A 27,627-nucleotide genomic window follows, 5' to 3' on the forward strand; every position below is an offset into this window, starting at 1 on the left:
TTTTGTGTGGCGGTTTTGTTTTGTTTCTTTTTGCTACCCGTGAATGAATGATATTGATGACTTTGCTTTGGTTTTTGGCTTTTTTTTTTTTTGCTTTCGGAGTTTGGTCGAATGATTTGCTTTCAATTCAAAATTGAATTAAATAAGATAGGGTGTTGTTGTTGTTGTTGGCTGGTGGTTAAAAATGATGATAATGATAATAACTGGATTAAATTAGATTAGCTGTGATGTATCGGTTTGGTCGGTTGGTTTGGTTTGTGTGTGTGTGCTTTTTCCAATGAAAAAACAAACAAACAAACATTATTACTAAACGTTTTTTTTCACACACACAAAAAGATAAACAAAAATCACTTGCATCATAGTTGAATTTTACTGTTTTGTTTTGACAAAGATGTTTTTATTGCTTGATAGTGATGGTGGTGATCAATAATGATAATAATAATTTCTGTTCGAGTTGGTTATGGAAGAATATTTTGGAATTTTTTACCGTAATAATAATGATGGATTTTTAATCTTTTTCGCATAAATATTTAACACACAACTGAGAATGAAGTGTTAACGAAGAAGAATTTTTTCTTACATTCTTGCATTCGATCGATGGTTTTCATTAGAATATTGACAGTGAAGACAACTTTTCAAGGGATCAAGCAAAAATGATAGAAAATTTTTCATCAGTCTGAGATGCTTAGTGTCTGATGATACAATGAAAATTATTAGATTTTTTTTTGTTGTTGGCCCCGTTGCTGTTTTGTTTTTTGTTTTTTGTTTTTTGTTTTTTTTTTTTTTGTTTTTCGGGTGCAATTTAATAATGAAAAAAAATACCAGAAATGAAAAAAAAAATCCAGTCACACACACACTTGATCACTGGACGGAAGATTCTTGTTTTTTTTCTCTCTGGTTTTTTTTGCTTATTCAAATTGCTTATTTTTTTTTTTGATTCACTGCCTTGTTGTTGTTGTTGTTCTTAGTGGTTTAAACAATAATGATCGTGATGAAATGATGATGGCGGTGATAAAATATTATTGTTATTGTTGATGATGTAAGCAAGAAAAAATATGTTTTCGAAATTTTGATTTAAGAAAAAACAAAACAAAACAACAAAATTCACAACATCAACAAAACACACAATTCTGAATAAATTTGATTGATTATTGATAATGATGATGATCACTATTATTGCTTTCAAAAGATTTCTTTCTCGAAGAAAGGAAAAAACCCCGGTCATTTAAGCTCATAAGAAAAAATCAATAAACAAAACAACAAGAAGAATTCATTCACTAATAATCATCAGCTGTTGATCAAAACATTATCAGATAAATTCATTCATTCAATTTTAATATTTGAAAAAAAATTTCGGAAAAAATAAATTCCGAATCAAACAAAACAAAATTAAATTAAATTTTTCTTTTTTCTTTTTTCCAGATTCAGATCACACATCAATTTTGCTGTTGCTTTATTTTCGATTGCTGCTTTGTTTTTTTTCTCTCTCTTTCTTCTCGATTGAGAATTGGCGCCCAGAATTTCGTTTTCATTATTTGACTCGTTGGGAGCAACACAATGTTCAGGTTTTTTTCGTGAAAAAAAACGATGATGATGATGATTACTGTGAATGAATGAATGAATGGTAGCAACAGTGATATAATGGACCGTCAGATATAAAAACAACATCCCAACAGAGCAGTGCAGTGCACTGAATCAAAAATTAGAAGAAAAAAAGAATATTTTTCAAAAAAAATAATGAAAAAAAAGTGTGCATGTGCATTGAATTGAACAGAATTTTTCTCGAAACGAAACCTGAATATCTTTTTTTTTCGGGTTCTACTTCTACGTGTTTGCTATATGCACACACACCATATACACCGTTTGGATTCTGTCCATTTCTACACAATATTGGAAAAAAAATACCGACGATGATGATGAAAAAAATACCGAAATTCTTCGTCCTGTTGTTGTTGATGAAAAACATTGGAATCTTTCCTTTTTTTCATTACTCAATATAGAAATGAATCTGAAAAAAACGAATGCTTCATTTGTTGGGGTGAACGTGGAATTTGTTGTTGTTTTTGTTGTTGTTGTTCAGCAATAATAATAATAACGACCATAATAATAATAATAATTTGGTTTTAATGTAAGTGTGTGTGTAATGTATGTTTTGAATGGCGCCGGCGTCAATTTTCTTTGGATGTGCAACACAAACACGGTAACATCCATTCCAAATACACATGCACAACACCTTTCTGTTTGTGCATCCAACATGGATCGAAAAAAAGAAAAGTTTTTTTCTTCGACGATGATGTTATATTTATGCAATTTTTTTTTGCTAAAAACAAAAATCAACTTATCAAAAATTCAACGAATCGAAAATCAAAAATGCAAGCAAGTCCCAACCATCAATATAATTTGAAAAAGAAAATTTATTTTATTTGATGATGAATCTCAAAAACAGCAAATTTAGTTAGTCAAAAATGAGAAAAGTTTTCGGATTTTTTTTTGGTTTTCTTGGAAAACTTTGTATTTCGCAAAACAACAACAACAACATTAGTCTAGCCATCTATAGTCATTAATACCGGAATTTCGGTAATCAAAAAATAGAAATAACCTTGATTTTATCGATTCGAATCATTGTTGAAAAAATTAATTTTGAATGATTATTTTTGTCACAACAAAACTAAAACTAAAAATAAATAAATTCCGAATGTCACTAATGATTTTATTTCATTTCTTCATTTTCTTCGCAATCAACCAATTTAATTTTCACCAAGCAAAACAGAAAAATTTTATAGAAAAAGCCCATATCATCATCATTCTTTTTTTTTTTTTGCTTTTGCTCGATTTTGTCGCCTATTTGCTTAGTCTATTTTTTTTCTTCTTCAGCTTTTTTCTTATTTCTTCAGTTATTTCTCATTAATTAATTAATGACAACTAACGAACTAACTACTAAGTAGAAAAAATTGTTTTTTTCTTCTTCTTCTTTACAAACAACAAACAACAACAACAACAAACTTTGGATAATGTGGATATATCTTACTATGAAAATAAAAAAGGAAAAAACATTTAGTTTTTTCATTCATTCATTCATTTGCTCCCTGACTATCTCTCTTTTGCTAATAGCAAAATAATTATCATCATCATCCATTTATAATGGTTGATGATGGTGGTGGTGTGTTTGTTGAATGTTCCCAAATGATTTAGATGAATTTTCTTTCTTTTTTTTCATTTGGTAATATACTGCGAGAAGAAAGGGAAAGGAAAAACGGATATGAAAATTTTGAAGATTGCCCCAAAATAAAAAAAAAAATCCACTATACTAATTAATTATCCAGTAGGTAATAATGTTAGAATAGATAAGATATGTTTAATATGGATTGATAAATGGAAAAAATCAAATCAAAAAAAATCTTTGATTAATCAAATGAAATCAAAAAAAAGAAGATACATACAAAACAAAACAATATTTTTTTTCATATTTTGGATTTCATATTTTTGAATTGAATGATTCGATGATTGAATACTAATTAATCTAGCATTTTTTGTTCAAAACTATTGATGACACACACACACAAACACAATAGACATACACGTACATGATTCGTTCGGCAACATTAACAAAAACAACAACTATTAATCGATTATCATAATCATTTGTAATTATATCTTGAATGAATCTTGATATATAGCCAGAACATGAACAACATTTGTGTACATTTTCATTGTATCAATTATATGTTCAGTGTTTGTGTGTGATTTCCCCGGATTCCAAGGTTTCAAAATTCAATTTTGTTTTGCTACAAATTACATTCTTGTTTGCACACAAACACACACAGGTGGTAATTAATATTTTGTCAAAATTGATTATACTGAACAAACGAAACGAAAAAAAATCTAATTTGTAGTTGTTTGTACGTGGGCGTGAAAATAGTGAAACATTTTTTTTTATTGGGCACAAGGTTAACTGCGACAATACTTAACAAGTCTGCTTAGAAATTGCCTTTAAAGCCAAATTTAAGGGAAACAATTTTCTAAGTTTACCCATTGTTTTTTTTTATCTCATGAAAATTCCACACCAAAAATTCCTCATCATCAAATGTTTTTCCATTTCAAATGATGATCATCATTATCGATCATTATTGAACACCGGAAATACATTGATTATATTAGAATTTTCATTGTTCATCTCTATTCACCGTACCATTTACACACACACAAAGACAATTTTTCAAGCCAAAATAATCAAATATTCGATGTTTTCTTGTTCTTTCCAATAACTTTTCGATGGAGGAGATAATTGATTTTTATTCATTATAATAGAAAAAAAAAAGAATAAGTTTTGATCATTAGCTATGGCCAACATGTAGGTACACCACCTTAGGTGTGCACATGTTTACTATGTTGGAATTCTTTTCATATTTGATTCTCTTTATTACATTTTTGTTGTTGTTGTATGTCTTGTTTTGTCAACTTAACTTCAATGATGATTCAAATTCAGCAAAGTTTTCAACAAGAAAAGAGAAAAGATTGTCATAATAATAATAATAATAATAATAAATGAATTAATGAAATGGTTGAATGAATGTTTTCATCTATCGATCGATCCCATTGATCGACCAATATAACCAATTTGACATTCCATATTTTTTTTTTGTTGTTGTTGATGATCGATTTTCCAATAGCTTTTGTTGTTGTTGTAGAGAAAAACTTCCAATTTTTTTCCAATAATGAACAACAATGGCAAAATGAAAATATTTTTCGAGAGAAAAGAAAAAATGACGAAAATTTTTTTTCCCGAAAATGAAAATGTTGTTACAAATCATTCAGGCAGATTCACTACACCGAACACACACACACACACATGTGGAGCCAATTTTCTTTCGTTCAAAATTCAATTCAGTTTCTTCTACACAAAAATGTTTTTTTTTCTATGGAAAAAAAGACAGGGAATTGAATATGAAGACAACGACGACGACGGTGAATTGAACAATGACATCATTATTAACCCAATGGAATGACGAAAAGAAGAAAATCGAAATAGTTTATCGAAAAAATATTATTATTATTTTCAATAGAGAAAAAAATGAATTTCAAGAATCCAGGGGCCATTTCACTTGAATGATTATCATCATCATCGACTATAGCTGAATTGGTTATCTATTGAATTGAATCAAAATGAATGGTTATTGCTGATGGTCAACAACAACATTGTGACAATGTTAATAATGGTGGTGGTGGTTACCATTCATACACCTTTTTTTTCATCATCTTATTTGGTTTGGCCTTTCGTGAATTGAATTTAATATTTCTTTTTTTTTTTACTTGAAAATCTGATGGACGTTATTATTATTTTATTAATAAGAATGGTGATTTGAGATTCAAAATCTACCAAATTTTCTTTTCGTCGTTTGATTTTCGATTTCGATTGATTGTTCATTTTGGTTTATCGATGGTTTGGTGTGATGTGCATTTTGCACATTCATCAAACCGAAAAAAATGATTTTTTTTTTTTTTTTTTTGCTGATTCGGCTGAAATAAGTTTGTGTTTTTTTTTGCAATTTCATTTTTCCTGGGCAGAATTTTCCAGTGGAAAAAAGGGTCATTTTGATCGATCTTTAATCGTTGTGTAGAAGAAATATTTCCAAAGTGTAAAAGTCAAAACAGAAATTTTCGATTTTGTTTGCTATATGGACAAACAAAAAACTTTTTCATTTTGAAAATTGAAAATTAAATTCTGAAAAAAAATTCTTTATGTTTGTATTGATCACATTTGCCGTTTTTTTTGTTTTTAGGAAATTGGCAAAATCAGTAATTTTTTGTTCCTGTCTCGTTTCGTTTAGATTTACATAATGATGATGATGATCATTGTCCACCACTTAAGCTTTCTCCACCAAATGTCCTTTATTTTTTCATTAAAAGAGATTTTGAAAAGGAAAAAAATGATTTTCAATTCTTCCATTTATTTCAATACTAATGTTGAAAAATGATTTTCATTTTCCGTAAAAATTATTCCAGAAATGAGCTTAGTTTGTGTTTTTTGTTTTTGGGATTCAAAAACAAAACGAAAAAAAGTTTTGTTATTTGAATTTCAAAAAAAAAACAAAACAAAATCTTATTCTATGATTCAGCCATGGTTTGGTTTGGTTTGTATGAAACTTTTTTTTAAAAGAAGATTCATTTCATTCAGTTTTTTTGTTTTGTTTTTAAAATGTGGTTTCTTTCAGTGGTGAATGTATGGTGATTTTATCTGGGGATTTGTTCGAATCTTTTTGCCAGAAAAAAACAAAACAAAACAAAACATATTCTGTTCTGTTGTTTTGTTTTTTTTCGTTTGGTGGTTTCAAGTTTCTCTTTAAAAAAATTTTTCACTTTCATTTTTCATCACCAATGATTATCATATATTCATTCGAAAGAAAGTTTCTCGAGATTTTTTTTTCTTGGAAAATTTTCCTGAAAAATAAATGATGATTGTCTGACGCCATTATTTTCCATTGACCGTGTATATTTGAATCATTAATAATCATTTGTAAATGGTTTGTTTTTGGGATGTTTTACCGATAAAGTTTTTTTTGTTTGTTTTTAATTTTTTTTCAAAAAACTTTCAAGAAATTTCCCCCGATAATATCATTTCATGGAATATTCTGGTGTGGTTTTTCTTTTTGATTACAGCGAAAGAAGAAAAAGTCAACGAACGTAGACCAAAAAATCTCTCTAAGGATTTTTTCTTGCACTTGCATCTTGAATTTTGCACTTTTTACATTATTAACGAAAAGACAGCAACAGAAAAATGATTTTAAAAATTTATAACATTAACAACAACATTTTTACTTTTTTTTGTCATTCGCAATTTGTTTATGGTGATTGAAAATGAAACATAACTACCTTGATAATGATGATGATGATGATGATATTGAATCAGAAAAAAGGTGTTATATGTGCAAAGTGGAGAAAAAGAATCAAATAAAAGGAGATTAACCAATGCTTTGCTGTTGAATGATAGCAATTATTCATAGAAATGGTATATACATTTTTGTTTGAAAATTGATTTTTAAAGCAAATTCATCATCGAAGGAATAATAAAATAAAGCAACCAAAAAGACAAATGATGCTTGACTATTAATAAATGGGGAAAAATGTTTTTTCCACCCACCCACCTTACCTATTTGAATCAAATCACTGTGAAACAAAATGAAAAAACTTTTAACGATTTTTATTTTTATTCTAAAAACAGCTCCAACAACATACAGTTCAAGAAATCAAACAAGCAAAAAAGAAAAAAGAAGAAGAAAACACATTACATTTATAAATATTTAATAAATGTTATAAAGAAAAAAAAATTATAATGGTAAATAATGATGGTGGTGGTGGTGGTGGTGGCGGCGGCGGTCCTGAGAATGTGAAAACAAACATTAATAAAGCTTTTCTGTTTTGGAGAAAAAATAACCACCGTTCAATATCATCATCATTATTATTGTTATCGTCATAATAACTACTCTTATGGCTACCGAAGAAAGAAAGCAATAGATTCTTTTGAATATAGAAGATAACCAAGCTGAAAAATTTTCCACCATCGATTTATATATGATAACGGTGAAAATTTCGATAGGGTTATTTATATTTTTGTTGTTGTTGTTGTTGTTGTTATTGTAAGGGTAAACATCATCAGATCATGATAAAATCAGTTTATTATTCGGCTGTTGTTGTTGTTGTTTATCTTTTCCTTTTTCAAATAGATAACATTATTCAAAAAGACGTTTTCGTTTCATTCAATATGACTTTTTTCTCTATATATTGGATAATAATATTCCTACTGATAAGATATTTGAATTTTTCATTTTAAATATTTGTTCACACAAACACAGACAAACAAACAATCAAACATTGAAAATTGCATAAAATTTCTGTATTCATAGCCGAAATGGTTTGTGCAAAAAAAACATTGATAAATTTGTTATTGATCGATCGATTGATTAATTCTTCAGGAAGATTAGTTAAAAGATTTATCAGATATTTTTTTTTTTTTTTTTTTTTTTGATTCTCGAGGATGAATTTCCAAAAAACAAACAAACAAACAAATTGATTATTGCAATTGAATTTGGGTCAATGGAATTTGAATTTTTGTTTTCCCACACTGATATTTATCATTGAACCATCATTGATCGATCTATTGATTAATGATCGATGCGTTGTTGAAATATAGAAACATGAAAAAAATTCTTTGTTTGTTTGGTTTTGCCCGCAAGTAATTTTTTTGCTTGAATAAATCGAAATTCCTTCTGCGATGATGATCTATCGCACTTGATAGTTTTGAACTTTTTTATCAGGAATTTCATTGATTCACCCAGTCGATGATGATGATATCGATGATATCTTGAATCTTTGATCGCCTAGCGGCGACATAAAAACAACAACAACAACAATGATTTTTCTTTCAACCGGAGAAAAGATTTACTAACTGACAATTTTTTTCTCCCTCCCCCATTTTGAATCGATAAAAGTGTGACGAAAAGTTTACAAGGTCAGTTTTTTTAATTTTCTATTTTTATAACGAATGATTAATGTGAATCAATTACAACGACAACAACAAGTTAATAACATTTTTTTTTTTTTTTGATCGTTAAATAATCGACAATATCGTGACATTGTTAATTATGTTCACAAAATGTTCAGTTTTTTTTCTCTCCTCCAGTGTTAATGATCCATTATTATTTATCCATTATTTTTTTGAAAAATTTGTAATGTTGCGATAATTTATTTAACCCTGCGTTAATTTTCATTTTCAATTTCCTTTCTATTTCTTTCGGTTGTTATTCTAAGTAAAGTTATAGTCACAATTGAATCACGTATATATCTATGTGGATTTAATTGTTTAGTTTAGGAGAATATTCTGTCTGATTATCATTATAATAATAAACTCTTGCTTATTCTCTTTATCTGAAAAGAAACTTACTTACTTTGATTGATGGTAATGAGATTATTCAGTTATTTTATGTTTATTTTCTTTCGCACACAGACATAAAATATGACGCCCATAGTGTTTATATTCAAGCTCCAATGTTGTTGTTGTCGTCGTTGTTAATGATTAACATATTCTATTTACTTATCTGGGTTTCTGTTGTTGTTGTTGTTGTTGATTATTCTATGTTTGGAAAAATGACTGAAATAAAAAATTTTCACACAAAGCCGGCATCCATCGAAAATAAAAAAAATATCATTTTTTTCCCTCCACTGAAAATGTCGTCATGTTGACAATGTATATAGAGAGATTTTGTTTATTTTTTATTTTCGGTTAGCTGAATTACTTTTACTTATTTACTGTATTTTTCTTTGGGTAAACAATTTCATAAGACATCTGGTGATATTTTGATGATCCTGTAAATAGAAAAAAAATAACCCTATCAATCATATCATATCTAAATAACGACGACAACAACAGCAAACTCTGTATGAAAAACTTTTCGCTTTCGTTTTTCCTATTGAAAAAAAAGTTTCTTGGGCATCTTTTTTTTCAAGTTACGTAATTTTCTTCTTTCGGTTGTTGTTACTTAGTTTTTTTCAACTTAAATCATTTATAGATCTGGATCGTCGTTATTTTTTGGCCCACCAAAAAAAGTAATTTCCGGATAATCAGATGATCAACAAGGTTTAGTAAACAGAATTTTCTCGATCGAAAATAAAGTTGAACCAAAAAAGAAAGAAATTTGAATAAGCAATAAAAATTAATTTCTGTTTTGTTTCTCAAGTATTTTAAATGCTGATGATGATTTCCATAAGCTCGTTACTGATAAATTGAATTTGGAAATTTTTTGGAAAAACGAAAAAGAAGAATTTTTTTTTACTCTTAATTAATTGCTACGGCAATATACTTAATGATGATGATGATGATGACAATTTAGAACGAAAACTAATACCATTTTCATCATCATTATCATCATCAACAACAACATCGTTAAGAAAATTGGCATACTGAATTGAGAGAGTGAGAGAATCCAGAATATTCTATGTTCAATATTCATTCATGATGATTTACCGTTTTGTAATTTCAGTATAATGATGATGATTATGATTATTATTATAATGACTTACGTAATAATAATGAAAAAAAATGTCATGAATTTTTTCTATATTTCGAAACGTTTTTTTCATTTTCATCTCATCTCTGTTTATAATCACATCTAGATAATAATAATAATAATTTTGTTGTAATATAAATATTATTAATGTTATCATCATCATCATCATTGAAGATCTGTATAAAGCTATTTTACAATATTATGATATAATCGAAAATACAAAAAACGAAAAGATTATTTTCATTTAATAATAATATCATCATCACATGTTTATACAAACAACAATTTTTCAAACCCAAAAGTGAAATGGAATTTTCGTTTTTTGTTGTTGTTGTTGAATTCATAAGTGTATTCCATCGACCTACATTATCCCATCATCATCATCATCTTCGTTCGTCGTCATCGTTCGTTTAGCACGAATTATCATATCAACGATGATGATGATGATGATGATCCCATCGTCATCTCATTTAGTTCAATTTATAATGATTATATTAATTATTTTCATTTTTCTCTGCAAAATTAATGATATGGAGGATAATAATAATAATAATAATAATAATTATTATTTTTTGTTGTTGTTAATTATGATGAAATTATTCTAATCATCATCATTTTGTTTTTTTTTTTTTTTGTTAATGAGAATTATTTGGATGAAAAATTTTCCTTCATTTTTCCTTTTTCATTCTTTTCATCCAATATTTCATCTTATTGAGAGCTTAATCTTGACTAATTTTTTTTTTTTTGAAAATGACTTCTCGATGCTAAAGAATTATTGTTCGGAATATTCATTCATTTTATGAATTTCAAATATTTGATGATGATGATGATAATCAAATATTATGATTTTCAATTGTGATCAATAAATATTGTCAAATTGAATGGCCCAAAATTATTATTGCTGCTGCCACTAAATTCCTTTAATAGATTTTCATTATTTCCAATTTACTTATATTCAATAAATGATAATTGTGAACGGAACAAAAGTCTTGAATAAAAAAAATTCCATATGATTCCCTATATTGTCATTGTGAACAATAATAATCATTATTATTATTATCCTTAAGCATCATTAAAGTTTATTATAATTCTAATAAGAATAAGGAATAAAAAGCAAAAGTATGTAAGTTTTTTATTCATTCATTCATATATTCCATATAACATCTTTATACAATTTTTCTATTTTTTTCCAATAAAATCTACACACACACTTATCGATTTACGTGACTTTTTTTTTGCCCGTCGCTCTCTGTGTTACTTTCGGTGTTAAACTTATTTTTATTTTTATTTTCTTCTTTTTTTTGGTTACACAAGAAGAGGCGGGGGTGTCGGAAAAAAAACAGCAAAACAAATGAATTTTTTGCTGCTGCTTGGTTTCTTTCATTTCTGGGCTCCTTGATGTATGTTTCTCGCCATTTCTCTTTCTTCGCTTCCTCATTATTTGAGTTAGGTGTTTTTCATTCGTACATTTATTTTTCAAATTGTCGTTGGTTACGGAATCATTATTATTACTATTATGATATACCAGCCACCACTAAAGAAAGAAAAAAAAAGTACCATATATAAACGAACATTGTCCCAATGTATTGCGATCGATCGATTTTTTTTCCTTTTCACTTTGCTAACGAATTTATGGATGAATGATATTCAGTGTGTGTGTCAAGTGTGCGGTATATATTTCATACCCTGAAAAGAAATAAACGAAAAAGAAATCGAAATAAAAATGTTGAATAAAATGACAAACCAAATATATAATGAAGAGAGAGAGAGAGGGAGAGAAAACGATAATAATAATAAGAAATAAAAAAATGATCAGATTAATGATGTCTTATTTTTCTTTCGTTTGTTTTGGTTATACTGTTTGATTTGAACACCCACACACAATGTATTATGTGAAACATTTCTTTTTTTTTGAGTGTTTTCACAAAATGATCATCAAATCAAATCAAACGGATCATTCAACAAAACAAACGAAAAGATGAAAAAAATATAACAATGTTTGTTTTTTTTTGCAAGATTTAGTCGTCATCATCATCATAATAATTGGTTCAATAATAATAATATTATTATTTTGTTTCATCGTCATCATCATTATTGATGTTGTTGTTGTTGGTGGTGGATTTTTTCTTTTTTTGAATGTACTTTTTTTTCAATAATTTCATCAATGGATGTTATATGTGTTTTTCCCCTTTTTTTCTACATTTCTACGATTCAGGAATAGCAAAACGAACGAAACAAACGAAAAAAGAAAAATCATTTCAAATGGATTGGAATATTATTGAGCAATTTATTTTTCGATTTTCTATTTCAATTTTTTTTTTTTTTTTTTTTTTTTTTTGTAGTTCAAAAGATTCATTCATTCATTTTTTCCCTTACCAAAACTGGTTCAAGTGAATTGGAGAGAGAGAGAGAAAAAAAAATGTTGGTCATTGAATGAAATGAAATGAAAAAAACTTTATAATAAAGGAAAGTAAAGTAATTTTTTATTTTTCAAAAAAAAAAATTCTTTTCAAACTTTATTTCGATGACGTCCTGTTCCAGAACGGTGACAACCAATCGACAATATGCTATCGTTTTTTTTTTTGCAGTTGTAGCGGGAATGTTTTTCACTGGGATTCACTGGGTTAACAATTCCATTGAATTCCATATGGTGGTGGTAAGTTTCTGGTTGAATTGTAAATGGGAAAAGAAAAATAAAGAATATTCACTAGAATTTTTTTTCACTAAAAAAAACTAGATCAATCATTAAATTAGTTTGGTGTGTTGGTTTCGATGACCAAAGAATTTTTCCAAAGAATTTCACTTTTTGTTTCTGAAAAATTATTCCGCATACAACGCACATAAATTCGTCATTATTCAATGGTAATTATGAGTTTTTTTGGCTCATCAAAAAATAAACTTTCTTTCAAAACCAAGCCTATGTTTTTTATTTTTTTGTTTGAATTCTATGACGCCAGGTTGCTTCCGAAACAGAAAAATCCATTGGCCTGCTGCTGATTTGGTTTGTTTTTTTGGAATGAATGAATAAATTTTTCATTTTGAAGCAAAAAAATGTCTCCATTTTGTTTCATTCATGTTTTTTTTCAATTATTCATCATCACAACACTGTTATTATCAAACACAAACACAGACAGGCAACATTGAATGAAATGTAAATGAAAAAAAAACATCGGGTATTCAAAAATGATGAAAAAAAGGATTTTTCTTTTTTTAATTATAAATATTAATTATGGGCTGTTTTCAGTGTTGTTGTTGTTGTTGTTCCATGGAATTTTTCGGTTGAAAAGTGATTTTGGCCAGAAAAAAAACAGTAATAAGTTTTTTCATTTTGAATTTTGAATGTTTCAATTTTATACATTCGCTATTTATACACGCACACAGGTTTTCGGAAATAAAGTTGTTTCAATTAATCAAAAAGAAAAACTTTTTGTTTAAAATTTAAATAAAAACATACCCGACTGATTGAAAAATTGATTTTTCGTTTCAGAATGACCAAATGATTATTATTATCCATAATAGCAATGATAATATTAGCGAAATTAACAATAATTTCATTGAAATTTTCAGAATATTCCAAAAAAATTGGCGAATAAAATATTTTGTATATGGAATCATGATTTCGATTTCGATTTCAAAGTTTTACAAGCTGTTATTTTTATTTAAAAAGAAAAAAACACTGATGGTGTCCACACCAGTGTCACCGAAACAAACAAAAAAAACTTGTCAAATTATCATTTATATTTGAATTTTTTTTTCTTCTCATCTGGAATGATCTTTTTCGTTGAAAATCACTATATTTATTTATATATTTCGTTCTTGTTTCGAAGAACAACAGAAAAAAACAACAACGACGACGATCCTTGATTCGTGATATGACATATATTTTTTTTCGGTTGTTTTATTTTCTGAATTGTGTTTTGGTCTCTCTCTCTCTCTCTCTCTTTTTTTGGTTTTGGTGATTGAATTGAATCATTTTTTAACATTTTGAATAACGTTTGGAAAAAGGTTTTCAGTTCCGTGATTTTTTTGTTTTGTTTTTGGAGGTGGTTACATAACCTGTCTTTTTATTTTTTTTAATTGAAAAAATAAAATTTTTAGAAACAAGGGCGCCATCTTTTGTTTTTAAAAAAAGAAACCATATCACATTTTAATCGTTTTTCAAAGATTTTTCAGGAATCTCACACCAATACAAAGTGCAAAGGGTTAAGTCATTCAATAATTGGTTTAATGATAGTTTTATTTTTCATTTTTTGATAAATAGGATTACAAAAAAAAAATTACAAATCAAAAATCAGAAAAACCATTGTAAAAAATGTACAGAAATTTCCAAATGAAAAAAAAAAAAAGAAGAAAGAAAAGATTTAAAGGTCAATTATAGCCAATTCATATAAAAAATTGATTGATTAAATGGATGGATATTCATATTTTTATATATACAGATTATAATAATAATGTTATAAATAATTTTCCAAAAAAAAAAATTAATAAAAAACCAACAAAAAAAAGAAAAGAAAAATGTTACAAATTCGTATAATAATTCATATCTCGTTGATAAAGGGAGAGAAAAACAACAAGAAGAAGAAATTTAAGCTCATTTTGGACACATCAACAGCAGAAGAAAAAATTGATTGATTGATTGAAGATCAATGTGAAAATCAGCAATGTCCCAATAGTGTGGGCATATTTTTATTGGCACGTTGAGCTGCCATTGATGGTGTTTGTGGTCGTGAACCACCATTAACACTTCCTTGGGCAGCAATCGAATTCGAACTAGCTGAATTAGCTGAACTAAATTGATAATGTTGTTGTAGATTATGATGATATTGTTGATGATTTAAATGTTGTGTATGACCAGTATGTATTGGATCACCATTTAGGAAAACACCTTGTTGACTATATTGAACGGTTGCCGGTGTAAATGTTCCACCACCAACACTATTAAATAGATTGCCATTCGTCGTACGATTATTATTGATATTGGTTGATGATGGAGGTGGAACAGGTGGAGGTGGTGGTGGTAAAGGTAATGATTGTTTATTCGCTGCATTTGTTAACAATGGTGATGATGGTATATTAGTGATATTATCGGTTAACATTGTTGTTTGATAAGCAACAGCACCACTACCATTACTACTATTATAATGTCTAATTGATGATGTTGATCGGCTATTGATTGGATTATTTGTTCCATTTGATTGTTGTTGTTGATTATTATTATTGATAATTTTATTATCACGTGCATGTACAGCTTCCCATGAGCGCAAACGACTATGCAGATCATGAAATATTGGACGTTGATTTGGTGTTTCTTGCCAACATTCTAACATCATCGCGTAGATATGCTGTGGACAACCAGTTGGACATGGTAATAACTGTCGGGAACGTACCATTTCAATTACTTCAGTATTTGAATAACCAGAATATGGTTGTTGTCCAAAACTAAATATTTCCCATAGAACAACACCAAATGACCATACATCACTTTCAGTTGTAAAACGTCCATAAAGACAACTTTCAGCTGGCATCCAACTAATGAAATGAAACAATAATAATGAATAAGTTTAGGCAAATTAAAAAAACAAAGAAAAAACTTACCGAACAGGTAATAATGATTTGGATTGTACACGATAATAATCACTTGAGTAAATATCACGTGATAAACCAAAATCCGAAATTTTTACTGTTAAATGTTCACCAACTAAACAATTTCTTGCTGCTAAATCACGATGTACATAATGATGACTGGACAGATATTCCATACCGGCTGCAATTTGTGTTGCAATATGTAAACAATCAGATATATCTAATATTTCCGATGGATCAATAGTAATATCGGTTATTATTGATGAATTTGGTCCATGTACCACAAGATATTCATGTAGATCACCTTTACGCATATATTCAAATAACATACACATTGGTTCTTCTTGAAAACAAACACCCAATAAACAGACAATATTTGGATGTTGTAATTCGGCCATCAAATCAGCTTCACGACGAAAATCTTGTTTAGTTTTTAATGATGAATTTTCTTTTAATGTTTTTATAGCTATAGGTACTATTAATGGACCACCATTTGTCATCAATAATTCACCACGAAAAACTTTGCCGAATGCCCCTTCACCTAATTCCTGAATGAAACGTATTGTTGACATTGAATATTCAGTTGGTGTTCGTCCGGATGGTATACGACCACCACTTGATGATCCATTCGATGATGATGATGATGTTGAAAATTGTTGTTGTTGTTGATGTTCACCCGATGGATGATGTGGATGACTTTGTTGACTTTGATTATAATGATTTTGTGGTAATAATGCATTCATTTCCAAGCTATTCCCACCTGCATGTTCACCAATATTATAACCACGAAGATTTCGATTCAATTGATGATGATTATTATTGTTATTATTCTGATTACTATGATTACTACAGGTACTATTCGATGTTAATGATGTTGTTATACCACCACCACCATTCGATTTATTTGTTGAAACATTATTATTGAATGAACTCAATAGACCACCACCACCACCACTACCGTTTAGAAATCCATTGAGTTTTCCATTCAATGAATTCGAACCGGTAAGAATTTGATGTTTATGATGATGATTATGATCATCAAGTAATGCACGATTTCTTCTCGATACAATTCTTCGTCGTCGTCGTATACAACAAACACATACCAAAATAATGAATAATATCAGTGCACAAACAACCGGTGATATAATATAAAACCATAAATATTGATCAAAACATTTTGATAGATTACAAAATTCTTTACGGAAATCTTGTACATAACACCATGGTTGTTGTTCACGACCACCTGGATTACGACAATAATTATGGCCAGTTAATTCAGGATATTCTGATGTACGTAAAAATATTTGCTGACTCCAATACAAACATTTTGAACCGGATTGTGTTTGCATTGCTGTACCACGATATGATTGGCCATTATCATTATAACAATTTTGATCTAAAGCAAGAAAAAAACTCATGTTAGATATATGTCAGATCAATTGAAAAACAAAAAAAAACTAACCATGATCTACTGGCATTGTATTCGGAATGCCAAGACGTACACAACGTTGACCTTCATGCGAACCAATCGATGGCAGATCATCACATTCCGGCAGAATATCCTGATGACCAATTAATGGATGTTTTTTAGCAATAGCATATTCCATATGACAGATATTATTTTCTAACATTTCACATTCATCACGACAAACTTTACGTGGATATGGATATGAAAATTGATCATCACATAATGAAAATACATGAAAACAAAGCGATGATATTGCATAACGATGACATTGTAATGAAACATCCGGTGAATGAACAATAACATTAAATGCAGCTAATAATTTATTATCCATTATTTGTTGCCAAAATTCATTACGAACATAGATGGTACGATTTTGTAAAAATTGTGAACAAGCTTGTCCACGATATTGTTGACACATACCCGGTCCATTATTATCCAATAATAATGATGTTGGATCTTTTGAATCGATATTTGGAATTGCAAAGCTAAAAATCAAACAATGAAAATGAAAAATAGTAAATTAATTGAATGAAATAAATGGATTAAAACAAAACACCTATTATTGTTTGTAATCATATCAGTCATATTGAATAATTTAAATGTTGAAATATTAAAATTTTCTAGATTGGAAATTTGTTCAAACATTATTTCTGAACTCGATACAACAACAATCAATTGAATTGATGATAATAAGTGGAACAATTTAAAAAACAACATGATTTAGCGAGGTTAAATGATTCTAATCAGAAAAAATTGAAAATGTGGATTAGGATTTCTTAACGATGCTTTGGTTGATGTTCATTGTTTTTCATTAGATGAAAAAAATGGCTAAAAACCAAAGAAGGAACAAATTCTCTTTGCTGAATCCAAACACAAAAGAAACCAGAAATGAATGAATATATGAATATGACGCATGAGTAAATCAAATATTTAACACGGGCGGGTGGTGTACCATTTATATTTTGTTTTCACAATGGAAGATTGGATATCAACATTGTAAGCAAGCAAGCGCAAAGCAAAATCTATTCCATCAAAGCCTGGGCGATGTCCATTAAATGAATTGAATGAGTCATTGTCCCCGGGTAGAGTTCGCAGAGAGAGAAGAGAAAAAAAGTGCCATTGAAACATGAATGGGAAATCCAAAAAAACTGTGTTCCAGGATTCTACTGAATTTTCAAAAAAAATGTACTGACATCTAGTGTTTAGATTTGCAAAACATTAACGATGAAGTAACGAAGATTTGAAATCAAAATTGATTTTTCGTTTTGATCGTAAAATTAAATAATTTGTTTCAATTGAATTTAAAAAAAAATTTGTTCCAGAAACCATATTAACAGAAAAAAACATCAATAAAAAGTTTTGATGACAAAATTGCTGGAGAAAATCAAAACCATTTTTTTTTTTTTTTTTGATGAAATTTATTGCTTTAAAAAAAAGAAACTTCTTCCTTTTTTTCGCTTTAGTTAGTTTGTTTGAAATTTTGTGTTTTGGATCGATTTTGGAATCAATTGAATTGAATTACTGGGGATATTTTTTGTAAATTGTTTGGGCATTTTTTTCAGTTTGCCTTTTCAACAAATTGTCTCCTTACTTCTTCTTTTGTCCAGTGTGAATTGAAATTGTTGAAAGTTTTCTATTGAATAAAGAGAGATAAATAAATTCGTTTAATATTGATCGAATGAAATTGAGTCAAGAATTTTTTTTCAACTAAGTAAGTCAAATCATACAGAGAGAAAATCCTACATGACAATTTTCAAACAAAAAATGGATGATGATGATCATCATCATAAGAGAGAGATTTATATGAAATTTATTTATTTTGATTTTTGAAAAATTTTTTTTTCAACAACAGAAAAAAAACAGTAAAATGAACAGCAAAGTGATCAATGAAGTGATCCAGAAAAAAATGGGCAATCTAATCAAGTGAAATTGAAAAAGAAGAAGAAAAATGTCTTTGCTTCTTGAATTCATTCATTCATTCATTCATTCAATGATGATGATGTTTGATGATTGGATTTTTGCTGTTGTTGTTGTCCTTGCTTTCTTTTTTTTGCCATTTCGATTCGAAATAAGAAAATATACCAATTAAAATAATGACATTCTTTTTTTTGGCCTGATAAATAAATATCGAATGAATCGATATCATTAACACTATTGATCACCAACCAAACGCACATTACGGTCTTTTTTTTCGTAAGGTTTAATCCGTTCATTTTATATGAAAGAATTATTTATTTTTTTTCAGCCAAATACAATTCACATTTGGCCAAAATGAATGAATGACGATTGATTTGGGAAGCTAAATTAAACATTATTTTTTTTCACTATCCAATTTGGATCAATGTTCATGTTTGACATTCATCAACCAATGGAGAAAAAGAAATTTCCAATATAATGACATAATGTTGGTTGGTTTGTTAGTTTTTGTTGCTTGTCATGTAATTTTCTCAAATGTGTCAACAGCAACAAAATAGCCAAAGAAAAATATTGTATCGATTTTGTTGTGTTGGATTGGTTTGTATTGAGACACAAGCACACATCGAATCGAAACTAAACAAAACAAAAAACTTTTACGACATCGATATGTTAATAAGTGATGATGATGATGATGATAAAACCAATAAATAAATAACCCAAACATAAATAAAGACAACAGAAAATTTTCAATATCGCAAACATTGATATTAGCCAAACAGGGGAGGATCGCCATAATCATTGGATCAATGAATGAAAATTGCTGTATGGCAATATAAAGTTTCTTTTTTCCTCCCTTTGCCTTTATCTCCTCCGTGTAATAACGTAATGACAATGACAAAAAAAAGCTAAAATGAAAAAAAGAGTAAAACTGTGTGTGTAAATGAGCTAGCTGTATGGCTATTATCATCATCATCATCAAGTTATGATGGTCGTCCAAATGAAAACATGACCAGAATTTTATTGGCCACATTTACTGTACATGTATTTGGTGTGAAATAGAGACGAAAAACAAACGACAACAGAAGGAGAAAAAAAGTCAAGATGAATCGATATAAAGAGAGAATTTTCGAGAATTGGAAAATTTCCAAACAGAACTTTTTAAAAACATTGAACAATCCGAATGAAAAATCGAATTGAATTTGAATTTGAAGAAATACAGATTCCTTTTAGATACATTTTTTTGGAGTAAAAATGATTCATATTTTTGTTACATTAAACTAATGAATTGATAAATATGAATGATTTTTGAAAAAAATTCTTTCGAAAAAAAATGATGGATCGTTTTTTTTTCTGGGTTAGAAATTCTTTCGCTTACACAAACTGTCATGTGTAATTTTCAACTCAATTGATTTCAGGAAATAGAGAGTTTCTTCGACAAGAAGAGAAAAGAAGCTTTGGATTCTTAATATTTTGCTTTGATTGAAATATTTCTCATTTCATGTAACATCTTTATTGAAAATTTTTTTATTGAATTTGATTTTCAATAATTTTTGAACTTGGAAATTTAAGAAAGAAAAAATCAGGAAATGAATGGAACGGAAATTTCATTTTTGTTTCATAAAGAAGTTATGAAACAAAACAAAAACAGTGGAAATCAGGAAACAAAAAACGAAAATCACAGCTGAAAAAAAAATGAAATAATAAAATTTATTATCAGGCGTCAAATGAACAACAATCATTGTCATTCATTATTATCATCGACAAAGTATCTGAATTCATTGAATGATGCCAAGATGACGAGATGCGAAAAACAAATTTTTCTCCTTATTACAAATTGCTGGATCAAAGTATAAATCATATACAAAACAACGGTGTTGTGTGTGGCACGTGACAATCATCAATAATTCATTCATTCATTCATTTTCCGTTAGATTTGGTCTGAACTAGAATCCTGGATCAGAATTTTGAAAAGAATTTCAGAATCCTGAGTCTCAGGATGACGACAATACCCTTAGTTTTTTATGAATCAAGAAAAATGGTATGACCATAATATAATACAGGAGGGGACAAGTGCTAATATGAATAAGCTAATAATGATGAAGAATGATATTTTTTTTTGCTAAAGAAGATGATCAGAAATTAGAAAACATCAATTGAACACACATACACACAATCAATCAAACACAGAAACAAATTGAAAGTAATGAAAATCAATGAATTCCAAAATATCATTATACGATATGATTCTACGTTATTCTGAATAAAGAAAGAAAAGAGAAATGGAATTTTCCTGTCTTGAAAATCAAATTGACCAGAACACAAGAGAATCGTCCATTAGAAAGTTATTTGCCCACTTGGAATTGCTATGTTCGAGTGTATACACACACAATAATCATGATTTCGATTAACAATTGAAAAAAAAGATGGTAAGATGTTTTTCATATAAGTCTTCTATGGCTGAATAATAACAGGGAAGATGAAGAGAGAAATTCCTATAATAATGAATTATTTAATTGATAAAATGACAAAACATACAGTCAGAAAACGAAAAGTTTGAAAAGAATGCTTTAGATTAAGAATCAAAGGCAAAAATTAATAATGATTTTTTTTGAATAATGAATCATCGAATTTCAAGATATTTTTATAATAAAATAATCCCTTTATTAGAGAAACTTTTTGTTGGGAAATCTTTTTGGAAACTTTTTTTTACCATAATCCAATGATCAATTAATAATTCTAGGTAGAATAAATTCAGAATCTTTCCGGAAAAAAAAGTTTTCGAAATGAATAAATAATTCTCTATTTATAGAGATGAATGTTGTAATATATTTATTTGATTGTGATTTAATCAAATCGAAATAAAGAAATCGTATTAAGTGTTGTTTATATTATGTAGCAAGAAAAGTAAATCTGATTTCTGTAAACATCTATATTTAATTATTTTGATGACCAAAAATAAAAAAAAACTTTTCGATTTGTGAATCGGATTTTGTTTGGTTGTTCAACAATGTTTTCAGCATTTATTCAGAAATTTTTTTTTGTTTCTAGAAACTTTCTCCATTTGGGAATATTTTTGTCAGATGGTGATTGAAAATGGGAAAAAAATCGAATTGAAAGCAGAAGAAAAAGTGATGCTGAATTTTGTCATCCATATTGAAAATTGTCAAATTTGAATTAAATTTTCAATGATAATCAATTCAATTTTAAAATCAATTTGCAAAACATTTTACATTCTGTCTCTCGATTCACACAGAGATTAAATTATGTAAGCTATGCTCAAAACAGGAAACTTTGAAAAAAATTGATTGAATATCATTTTACAAATCAATTTTATGCTTTTTTCGATTAATTTTCCAAACAATATCATATCATATCAGATCTCCATCGTCAAATCAACCAGAAAAAGATGGAAGAAAGAATCCACATTTTCAACGAATTAATTACATTATCCATGATCATCGTGATGATTTTTTTCATTATTTTTTTTTTACTTTGCATTAAATAACAAAAAACATTTTCAATTTTTTTTGTCGATATCATCATTGATTTGGTTGGCCATACCAATGTTTACTTGTGTGTGTGTGGTAAATATTGAAAACTGAAACTATTAGTTTAATCCATCATCATAATAACATTTTTCTTTTGCAGATTTTTGCCCTGAAAATTTCTTTGTCATTCAGTCAAATATTAATGGTTAGCATCATCTCAAATTTCAATGTTTTGTTGATATCGTTTCAATGCAAGTTTTCTTTTTTATCCAAAAAAATGATAATCATCATCATCAATTATGAATTTTTTTCCCATTCTTCCTTATGAGTGGAGCCCGAAACAAAAAAATTTCCATAAACATCCCTATTCGTTTACCTTTCGATAGAAACTACGTAACTTTGGAACTACCAACAAAAAAAACGACGATGATGGAATTAAACAACAAAATGGGTGAATAAAGATGAAGAGACAATCTCTCTCGGGAAAGACAAAATAAATTTTTTCCTGGTTTAACTGTAATGCAAAGAGCCAGAATTTGGTTCAATCGACTTTTGATTTTTTTCGATATTTTTTTGTTGCATCAAAATTCAAGGATGAAAAATCTGAAAAATCTTTTCGTTCAAAAAAAAAGTTTACTAAAACCAAACAACAACAACGAAGAAGAAGAAGAAAAAGTTTTCATTTTTTTTCACAAAAAAATGATAACTTTATTTTCTTTCATGGAGATAATATTTTTTCATTCATTTTTTGCTTTGTACTAAATAAAAATCCAAATTGAAGTTTAATTTAGTTTTTCTTTCGTTTAAAAATTCAAAACGAATGAAAAATAATGGAAAGGAACAAAACGAAATAAAAAATCCGATTATCCAAAATATTATTATTAGATGAACATTGTACAATGTGTACGTGGATGATGATAATAATAAATAAATAAATTCATTCATTCATCAAATGTAAATATCAATGTCATTTTGTTCACTAAAATAATTCCTAAATAGAATGATAAATTAATTTCTATTAGATCCACTTGTACATTGAAGTGGATCATCATCATCATAGTCATCGATGAAATGTTTTTTTTCGAATCTGAATCATCATCACTGTGTGTTTCACTATAGTGAAATTGAGTAGATTTTTCACTAATTGACACACGATATACCCAACGACAACATTCAATGATGATGATTTTGTCTCCTATACACACACACTTGTAGTAGTTTTCCCTCCATCAGAAACCGAAAAAAAAATCTGAACAAGATAAATGCATTTAGCAAAACAAAATTTGGAAACGACAGAATTTTGCTCCAAAAAAAGCATATGTGCGCAGCACAGAATTACAAGAACAAATTTTTTCTTCCACCATCCAATCAAAACTGTCACATTTTTGGTCGGCTATAACAAGCAAAAGATTTTCTGTTTTTCAACCAAGAGTTTTTTCATTGAAATTAATTTAGTTTTTTCGTTTTGAAATTAAAATAATAATAATAATTTTTAATTAAAAAACATTAATAAAATCTTCTTCTGCCAAAAACTAATTGACTAATAAAGCAAGTTAGTAATGATGCAATGCAATAATTAACCATCAAACAAACAAATCAACGACGACGACGAAGAAGATGAAAAAATAAAAACTATGTTGAATCAATTAGATTATAGTATTATTATTATTATTATTATTATTGAAAAAAAATTTTATTTAAATTTTCGAGGGTAAATAACGAGCGATGGGTGAATTTTTCTGCTTTTCTGTCAATAAAATCTTATGGTGCATCAGCAAATTTTTTGAAAATAAACGATGCGTAACTATCTTGTCTATGGCATCATCATCATTGAAAAAATAATCACTAAATAATCGAATGGAATCTTTTTTTTCCAAGTTAAACTTCATGAATTTCTTCCTGAATCCTGTTATGCATTCAGCTGAAGTGAATGAAAAAAAATGTAATTCAATATAATTAACAGAAAAACTAAATCGTTATCAACCAAAAAACCAAAAAAAAAAAAAAATTTAAATGAAAATGATGACCAATATTTTTTAAATATCCAATAAATTTTCGATATGGTCATTTTGATTATCTCATTATATAATATAATCTTTAAAGAAAACTTCTTTATCGCTAATGTTGTTGTTGATCTTCTTCTTGGTGATGATCAAAAATGACATTATCCATAAACGATAATGATAATGAAATGGTCATATGGATATTATGTTTATAAAAAAAATATTAATCCAATTTAGCATTTTTTTTATCCGTTTGTTCATCACCATTACCAACATCATTATGGATGATTATGCAAAATTTAACTTTGGGTTTTGCATTTCTTCTTTTGATGACTAAGATACCTTGACTATTTCAAAACTAGATGAAAAACCAAACACAACAAGAGAACCCTTTTTTGAAAATGAAAAAATCCTAACTAACTAACTGTATTTTCATGAACGAAGACAAAACACCAAACAACAACAACAACAAAAAACAAAATTATACAGCTTTGTTTAATTAATGTAAAATTATGCCATTATTATTATCATCATTATAATATTACCACTACCATTATTATCATTATCATCATTATTTTTAATCGTCAGTGTTTAGTTGATTCAGAGGTTTTTTCTTTCTAATTTCATTCATTCGCTTTACCCACAAGTTTTTTTTTGATTGCAAAAATGAATATGATACCCGAGAATAGATGAAGAATGTATATAATCATCATCATTAACGTCATTTATGAAAAGCCAACAAAGATAATACAGACTAAAAACGGAAAAACAAAACAAAAACAAATTCAATTTTGTTTTGTTTTGTTTTTGGTTTAGATCCAACAAATATTTGGCATTGAATTCTTTGGTGTTTTGGGTAAACAACATTTGTGTGTGTGAAAGGGGTTAAAATGAATTTCCGTTTTGAGTTTTACAGAGAAAAAAAAATAAAGCTTAAATCATAATCATCATCATTATTTTTGTAAAATTTCATTTATAATCACAACACACACACAGAGAAAAAACTAAAGTAAAATTGGAATAAAAACATCATTCAGTCAGTCAATATCATCATCATCATCATCAATATCATCGATAATCGATCGGACCCGAGAGAAATAAGTTAAACACACACACACAACATCAATATCTATGCAGAGTTCCGTTTGCAATCCATCCATAGAAGTGAATCGAATTGATAGAATAAATAACATCATCATTATCATCAGCAGTGAAAAAAAACCAACGTGGCCACCATCATAAGTCCATTGCTGGTTATTATTATTAAGTCCAGCTAAAAAAAAAGAAAAAGAAAATTCTCTATGTATGTGATTTATATACACAGAGAGAATTCAGAAATGAAATAATTTTTCGAGTAGAAAAGATATATATGGCTCCCAAACATGAAAAAAGAACCATATTTATGAAAATAATGGCAATTTTTGGCAAGGGAGTGAGTGAGAGAGAGAGAGAGATGTTTTGGCTTTTCATACCAGGGATCATATCAAAAGAGAAAAAAAATAATGATCATAATTATCATTAACTCTGTGTTCTGGGGTTTTAGTTTTAGTTCTATAGAATTTATTTCAGAATTTTGGATGTTTGGATGCGCGTTTACATTTAATAACTTTCGTTTTTTTTTATTTTCATTTTTTGATTTCTGATTTCTAAACAGCTTTTTTCAAGTCTAACTCATGGGTGAATGGCGCCCAAAATCAACCAACTAAATATACTGGTATTTTCTCTACAAATTTTTGTAAAATATGGACTGTTACTGGACTACAAAATCATCATCATTATTATCATCATTATCATTGAATGCGTAGTAAAAAAAAACTTAAAAATAACCAAATGATTCTGAGTAAGATCTATCGAAATGATTTTGTTTTTGGTTTGCAAAGAATATCAAGAAGAATGTGATAAGCTTCAACAATTTTGATTCATTAACTTGATTGGAACAGATTTATTTTTCCAACTATAGTTCTTTTCCCCACCAATGATTAATCCAGTGTTAACGATAATGATTATTCAAGTTGATGCAAAACGATTTCCATCTCTTTATCTCGTCTCTAATTAGAATTTTGCAATTAGATTTAATCATCATCATCATCATCATCTTAAGTCATTTTCTCTATTCGTTAACCTTATTTTTTTTCAATCAGATTACCCAACAATCTAAAAGAATTTTAACGAAAATGATGATCAAAACATTCCAACACCAAAACAAAAAAAAGGACTAAAAGTATTGAAGAGATATAGAAGAAGGTAACCGAAAAGAAATCAGAGAAAAATTTTTGCATCAAATTTTATCGCCAAAACACAAACAAACACAGAAATATCGAATGGCGTCCAATTATTTTTGGATTATTTTTGATCATCATTATAATGATGATGATGATGATAATGATGAGCATCGTTTTTTTTGTTCGCCCTGTTAAGTCTATTTGTACTGGGATCGCTTTTTTTGGAACAAAAAAATAAAAATAAAAATCCAATGGTGTCCAATGAGAGAGAATTATTTTTGTTCGCATTGAAAAAAACTTGAATTTTTTTTCAAACAAGGAAAAAAAAGTTCCACCAAAACAGAATCCAAACGTTAATCAAATTCTCTCATTCTCGATTTTTTTCAGGGAAAAACATCACAGAATTGAAACAAGAAGAAAAAAAATTCAATCAAATAAAATTCAATGAAATATTCTCCAATTAAATTCGGATTATTTAAACAAAACTTGAAACTAAAAAAAAACAACAAATGTTTTGTTTTTCATTCGATTCTTTATTCACAAGAACTTCTTTCAGAATTATTTCGCTTGAATGGATTGAATTGATTCTCGCTTCATATAGTATTTCCTAATAAGGAAACTTTCTTTTCGAGAATCTTTTTGGATTGTTTTTTTATTTCGAAATCGATCGATTGGAAACACAGAATTGAAGTAAAAAGAAATGATTTAATTGAAAGAATCGATAAGATTTTTGAATTTTCCAAAAAAAAACAAATTCTCAAAAGTGCAAACAACAAATCTTCATGTATGTTTTTCTTCAGAAAAAAAAACTAAATAAAAAGTTTGGATTTCATAGAATAAAATTCAATGATCCATCTCAATACGAGATCAAGAATTGAGAATCGT

The 27,627-nt window shown here is 28.0% G+C and overlaps 1 protein-coding gene and 2 long non-coding RNA genes across 5 annotated transcripts in view; 2 read left to right on the forward strand and 1 right to left on the reverse strand.

Moving 5' to 3' along the window:
* The first annotated feature begins 12,410 nt into the window (after positions 1-12,410).
* LOC142645521 (uncharacterized) lies at positions 12,411-13,229 on the forward strand. 2 transcript variants are annotated; one of them, XR_012846647.1, is made up of 4 exons: positions 12,411-12,536; positions 12,603-12,717; positions 12,799-12,923; positions 13,019-13,229. It is a non-coding gene; the product is annotated as an uncharacterized LOC142645521 (long non-coding RNA). The 2 variants fall into 2 exon arrangements; XR_012846646.1 differs by lacking the exon at positions 12,411-12,536 and having other exon boundaries at positions 12,543-12,717.
* Positions 13,230-14,408: 1,179 nt separating this feature from the next.
* The window catches only part of LOC113794744 (tyrosine-protein kinase transmembrane receptor Ror-like), a 68,169-nt gene continuing 54,950 nt past the window's right edge, over positions 14,409-27,627 (reverse strand). The window contains exons 5-7 of one of the 2 annotated variants that reach the window (XM_075822026.1): positions 17,107-17,597; positions 15,657-17,040; positions 14,409-15,590 (exon numbers count right to left, since the gene is read on the reverse strand). In XM_075822026.1, the coding sequence (XP_075678141.1) occupies positions 14,717-15,590; positions 15,657-17,040; positions 17,107-17,597 (2,749 nt within the window). In that variant the 3' untranslated portion in view covers positions 14,409-14,716. The remainder of the gene's footprint in view (positions 15,591-15,656; positions 17,041-17,106; positions 17,598-27,627) is intronic. The other variant, XM_075822027.1, reaches the window with a different exon arrangement.
* LOC142645552 (uncharacterized) lies at positions 22,124-23,238 on the forward strand. The gene is made up of 3 exons (XR_012846663.1): positions 22,124-22,294; positions 22,407-22,613; positions 22,678-23,238. It is a non-coding gene; the product is annotated as an uncharacterized LOC142645552 (long non-coding RNA).

This window comes from Dermatophagoides pteronyssinus, unplaced genomic scaffold (assembly GCF_027571235.1).
Source record: "Dermatophagoides pteronyssinus isolate colony J.1.1.1.1 unplaced genomic scaffold, Derpt_VIB-CSIC_2022.12 sq0014, whole genome shotgun sequence".
NCBI classification, from domain to species: domain Eukaryota; kingdom Metazoa; phylum Arthropoda; class Arachnida; order Sarcoptiformes; family Pyroglyphidae; genus Dermatophagoides; species Dermatophagoides pteronyssinus.